The sequence below is a fragment of the Anolis sagrei genome, chromosome 2 (genome assembly GCF_037176765.1).
Source record: "Anolis sagrei isolate rAnoSag1 chromosome 2, rAnoSag1.mat, whole genome shotgun sequence".
Lineage (NCBI taxonomy): Eukaryota > Metazoa > Chordata > Lepidosauria > Squamata > Dactyloidae > Anolis > Anolis sagrei.
The window spans coordinates 76,686,761-76,692,301 of NC_090022.1; the positions used below are offsets into that span (position 1 = coordinate 76,686,761).

General features: G+C 45.3%; 1 protein-coding gene across 1 annotated transcript; it reads right to left on the reverse strand.

Annotated features, from left to right (window-relative positions):
- Nucleotides 1-1,517: 1,517 nt before the first annotated feature.
- Nucleotides 1,518-4,564, reverse strand: LOC132766677 (lysophosphatidic acid receptor 6-like). Its single transcript, XM_060760996.2, has 2 exons — nt 4,519-4,564; nt 1,518-3,188 (listed from the first exon to the last, which is right to left on the reverse strand). The coding sequence occupies exons 1-2, from the start codon at nt 4,558-4,560 to the stop codon at nt 2,124-2,126; spliced, it is 1,107 nt and encodes a 368-aa protein (XP_060616979.2). The 5' UTR covers nt 4,561-4,564; the 3' UTR covers nt 1,518-2,123.
- Between the last annotated feature and the right edge of the window lie 977 nt (nt 4,565-5,541).

Genomic DNA, 5,541 nt, shown 5'->3' on the forward strand with positions numbered 1-5,541 from the left:
TTTTCTGTTTTGGTGGCCAAATGTTTAAGAATCTATGATTTTTAATATGCTGGGTACACTGGTGATGCAGACTTATTTGAGCTCCCTTTCCCCCTCTGTTTTGCTGTTCACATGTGCCTAAAGGGGTTCTGGAGGCAGGTGCTCTTTACCATGCCTATTGGACAGCAGCAGGCTACTTAGAGTAGAATCAGTTTCAGTAGTGGCTTATTCAAGCTTTACTGCAGGCACTATTGTAACCCAATATCAAAAGTCTCTGTCTCTGCCCCCAATGCTGCTAAAGAGCTTCCAGTGAAACAAAGAACAAGGCAGAAAGGGAGGTCTGAGTATGCAAAAGGACTCCATAAAAAGAGTTTTAAAAAATTGAGCTATGCCTGTATAAATAGAGGCAAATAAGACACTCACACAGGATGACTGCAACTCTACTCTTCATAGTATCACAATCATGACTAAGGCCTCTTCCACACAGCTGTATAAAATCCACATTGAACTGGATTATATGGCAGTGTGCACTCAGATCATTTAGTTCAAAGCAAATCATGGCAATATTACAATTATTGCCATGATTGTAATTCTCCCCTCAATCTGTTTTACTGGGCATCAGCTGCAAGGAGAGCCACTTTTCTGTTGACCAGAGCATGGTTGACTGGTATAATTGTACCTTCCATGTTTCCTTTTCAGATCTAGTTCCTACAGGCTGTTTGCAACCTTTCCTGCTTTTCTGTTTCATGTGAGCAAATGGCTTTGCTCATTTTGTTGCTCTGTAACATGACTTGTGTGGGTAGTGAAAGACCATGTACTCCAGAAGCAAAATGTCTTGCATCAGCCTGACCACATTTTTTTTTAAAAAATGGAACAATAATGAAGCATGATGATGTCCAATACCCACTTCATCTCCTCAATTTCATGGCTTGAGTCTAGATTCCCACCCTGAATTTCTCTTCAGTCTTTGACTCTCCAACAACCATATTTCCTTGGTTGCTTTTCAAATCATAGCGTGCTCTCTCTCTCTACTGCCTGAACTCCTTAACTGACTGCACTCTTTTCTAGAACTGCCCCTGTTTCCACTGCTTCCAGGTTTTTCCTCTATTCATAGACATTTTGCCTCTGAGTATAACTAGTAACAGTAATTCTCCATGGACCAATCAAGTTTTTTTTTAATTTCATATAAAAAGCATTACATACATAAGTATAAAACTGATAAAATAGAAGGAGCACAAGTGGCTAAATATTTTTTTTACCAAAAACTGGCAATAGCGACCGCATTGTCTGTAGCTTTAAACAATTCTTCCTCTGTACATGAGGCAGGGCATTGTGGACAAGCATATAGGTGTGGAGTTGTTTGTTCTGTTCCAGGTTAAAGTTAACAGTTGCCTCTCCACATTCAAGGTGTTGACTTTTTGCAGATTTGATTTAAAATGTTCTCCCTAGGAATCTCTACAGCCTCCACTGTGAGTTTATGATCACATTCTTGCCTGTATACTGGATGATCCCATGCACATATAGACGATATAGGATGTTTTCATGTTTTACCATCCTTGTGGGAGGCTTCTCTCATGTCCCTGCATGGGGAATTGGAGCTGACAGAGGAAGCTCATCTGCACTCTCCCCAGATTCGAACCTCTGGCCTGTCAGTCTTCAGTCCTGTCGGCACAAGGGTTTATCCCATTGCGCCACTGGGGGCTCCTAAGTAATACATGATAACCTATGCAATAGGTTCAGTTGAAGCGTTTACTGGAGTACCTATATATTACCATAAGGTCAGCCACTGATCTGATCCTCAAAAACAGTGGTTCTCAACCGGCCTTCAACTCCCAGAAATCCTAACAGCTGGTGAACTGGCTGGGATTTTTGGGAGTTGTAAGCCAAAATACCTGGGGGCCCACAGGTTGAAAACTACTGCTCTAAAACCAGTAGATTTGGGGTGTTTCAAAATTGCCCAGGTATTAAGATTATTATATTTTTTTTCTTTTGTCATGTCAGGGAGCTATTGTAGGGATCCTGTTCAAAAGTCATGGATAATACAGTTTCATGGTAATAGTGGGGGTAGGGAAGAAGACAAAGTTGACGATGACATTCCTGAACAAGTCAGGTGTTGCTGCAAAGACGGCCTTATACAATAGTATCTAGGTCATGTTTCTGAGGCCTTCCATGGTCGGGCTAGTAGTCTCACCTGAATCCGTGAGGTTCTGGCTTATTGTGCCACAGCAGGGCAGTTTCCAATTGGCAGATTTCATATTGAAATAGTAAAGCAGTGGGTTAAGAGCACTGTTGATGCTCGCAAGGGCCATGACTGCTCGCTGGGCCGAACATGTGAAAGGCAGCAGTCCTGGGGTTGAGAGGACCCCAATCCGGCCCAGCGTATGCAGGATGTGGATGATGTGAAATGGCAGGAAGCAAAAGGTAAGCAGGCCGGTCACCATCAGGAGAGTGTGGAGAGCGTGCCTCCGTAGCGAGGAAGCCTGAACTGACTTATGTGTGAGATTTATGATGCGTCGGGCAATCACAACTGAACAGATGACAATGGTGACAAAGGGCACAAAGAAACCCAAGGCTGAAGAGGCAAAGACCATGGCTGCAAGTTCATTGCTCCATACACGAGTGGGGAAATTCTCCATGCAGGCAGTATTCCCATTTGGGAAGTGACGCGTCACAGTGCTTCTGGAAAAGAAGATCAGCAGCCCAATTGCTACCGCACACCAGATTGCCATGGAGAGTAGCACACGGTAGAAGGGCCACCGGAGGCGCAGGTAGCGGATAGGGTGGATGACTGCCATGTAACGCTCGAGGCAGATGCAGGCCAAGAAAAGGGTGCTGCTGAACATGTTGGCCAAGAAAAGAGCATTGGTGGCCTTACACAGGCCCTCACCGAAGGGCCAGTCATTGTGTCTAGCGTGATACACAGCTTGCAGGGGCAGTGACAGGGCAAACAGTAGGTCGATAACAATGAGATTGTAGATGAAGATCATGACAGGAGGGGCCTGGGCTCGGTTGATCCAGCAGCTCCACACGGCAACACTGTTCATACCCAAGCTCAGTACACAAACCAGACTGTAAGTGACTGGAAGCAGCAGGTGCTGGAACTCCGCTTCAGCAACACACTGCAGTTGTGTTGATTTGTTAAGATGAGAGTTTGGGGTTTCCATCAAAGGGGAAGTCTCTCCTGGAAGGTGTGTGGCATTTCCCCACATCTGGAAAGCAAACACATGATTTGTTTGTCAAATTAATCCAGTAAAGCCATTAGGAACCCTGTTTGTCGCAGGCAACCAGGAAGAAGGAGAGGAGACCGCCTTTTCCTTCCTGGTCATACAGGCACCTCTGCTGATATTAGCACAGGGTGCCATCAATGGCTAGGAGCTCTCACAGAGCAATGTGGCCATGTGGGTGTGGCAAAGGGGACACGGGTAGTAAGGTGACAGTTTAGTGGGGCTAATTGGCCCCACTTGCTGCTGTGGGTTGAGGACAGTGCATATGGCTGCCTCTGGGGCCAGTCTGAAGCATTTCCTCAGAGTAACTGGCCAATGCTGACAAGACCTTAAACGTGGTTCCCTGTATCGAGAAGCTGAACAGATCAAGGATTCAGAAGGATTCAGGACATTTTATTAGCCAGTTGCCTCAAGCAGAAGAAAATAAGATTTGCAATTGCCTTGAATTCCTTTTCATGCAAATAGTCCTGGTCTAATAAAAGGACTCAGTTGTGTGATTTAGGGCCCTATCTGTCTCTGTATAGGATATATTCTGTCCGTTCACTGGCATAAGCTGCTCCCTCATCCGACAAAATCTATCCCACCCTCCCCCAACTACACTTGACAGCTCATTTCCTCTCTCGGTCATCACACCTCTCTGCTGAATTTTCCCATGGTTCTAACTTCAATCATCAAAAGGGATTCTATATATGTAAATCTATCCCAAAGGAATGCGTTAGTTGAACTGCTGCATTTTAACACACAATTTACTTGCTCTCTTGCTGTTGTCTCTTACTTGCTGAACTTGGAAGCACCACTTATGTAAGACATCAGGCCCTATTACACTACACTGTTATAACACAACTATTCCACATTAACTGCTATGGCTGCTCCCTGTGGAATTCTGGGATTTGTAGTTTAGTGAGGCCAAGAGCCCTATGACTGAGAATTCTAAAGTCCTGCCCCGCTCCTTAAAGTTTACAGATTCTATACAGTGTTATCATGGCAGTTAAAGTAGAATAATTGCATAGACTCCAAAAACTTATACTTTAAGGAGGAGCGAGGCTTTAGAAATTCTCAGCCCTAGGGCTCTTGGGCCTTTCTAAACTACAAATCCCAGAATTTCACAGGAAGCAGCCATAGCAGTTAATGTGGAGTAATAATGTTATAACATTGTATAGTGTGATACAGCCCCAAAGTCTTGCAAAGTTCAACATCCATTAGTGAGGGATGCAAAGCATGTATCCATGCTGTCCTGAATGCCACCAACTCTTTGCACCAGAAACCACCACATATGCCCAAAGTGACAAAACCTAGCAACCTATATCCTGCATACCTTCAGCACGTCAATTTTCCAGAGAGATGACTGCTTCTTCATTAGTTCTGTGCTTCTGTGGAGAAATGAATATGTAGCAATTACCGAAGGAGGGCAGAATACTGTAGACGCCCTATCAGTCCGTCCCTGTTTCCTGTTTTGGCCTTGAATTGCACAGTGTTGCACTACATTTTATTTTGGGCATTCACCATGATAAGGTTCAAAATACTGGGGCTGTAGTTCAAGCATGGGCAAACTTTTAAACTTGGGGGCCGCATGATGGGCTGAAGCAGGGTGGACAGGCGGGGGGGGGGGGGGTTCCCCCAAGTCCTCTCCCTGCCCTTCCCTTCCCTTCCTCTTCTCTTTTGGATCCCAAAGGATTAGCTTTGGTTAGGATGAGATGGTGGATGGGAGAGAAAAAGTGTAAACATTAGACCTCGTATTGCTTTCTCCTGATCTTAGAGCTGGAAGAGACCCCCAAGGGCCATCCAATCCAACCCCCTTCCATGCAGGAAGGCATAATCAAAGCACTCCCAATAGACAGCCTCTGTGGAAAAGCCTCCAGAGAAGGAGATTCCACCACACTCCCTGGCAGCCTACACCACTCTCCAACAGCTCTTACTCTCGGAAAGTTCTTCCTAATCCTTTTCAGTCGAATCTCTTTCCCTGCCATTTGAAACAATTGCTCCCTTGTCTCTAGAGCAGCAGAAAGACAATTTCTCTCCTCCTTCTCAATGGGACAGCCTTTTAAATCTTGAAACATGGTTCTCATATTCCCTCTCTACCTTCTCTTCTCTCAGGTAAACATCCCCCAGGTGGAAAGAAAAAGAGAAGGAAGAAAGGGAGGAAGAGGAGGATGGGTAGAAGGGAATGCAGGGAGGGAGGGGAGGGAAGGGAGTGAAAGGAGAAGAAAGGAAAGGCAAATGGGAAGGAAGGTAAGAAAGAAGGAGAAAGGGAGAGAGGGAAGGAGGGAGGAAAGAGGGAAGAAAGGAAGGATGAAAGGCTGGAATGGAAGAAAGGAGGGAGAAAGAGGGAGGTAAGGAA

Excerpts from the sequence above, each read along its gene's own strand:
- LOC132766677 (XM_060760996.2), bottom strand. The coding sequence starts at position 4,560 with ATGAAGAAGCAGTCATCTCTCTGGAAAATTGACGTGCTGAAG. Across the intron at positions 3,189-4,518 it reads GGAAAATTGACGTGCTGAAG|ATGTGGGGAAATGCCACACA; the intron begins GTATGCAGGATA and ends TTTGCTTTCCAG.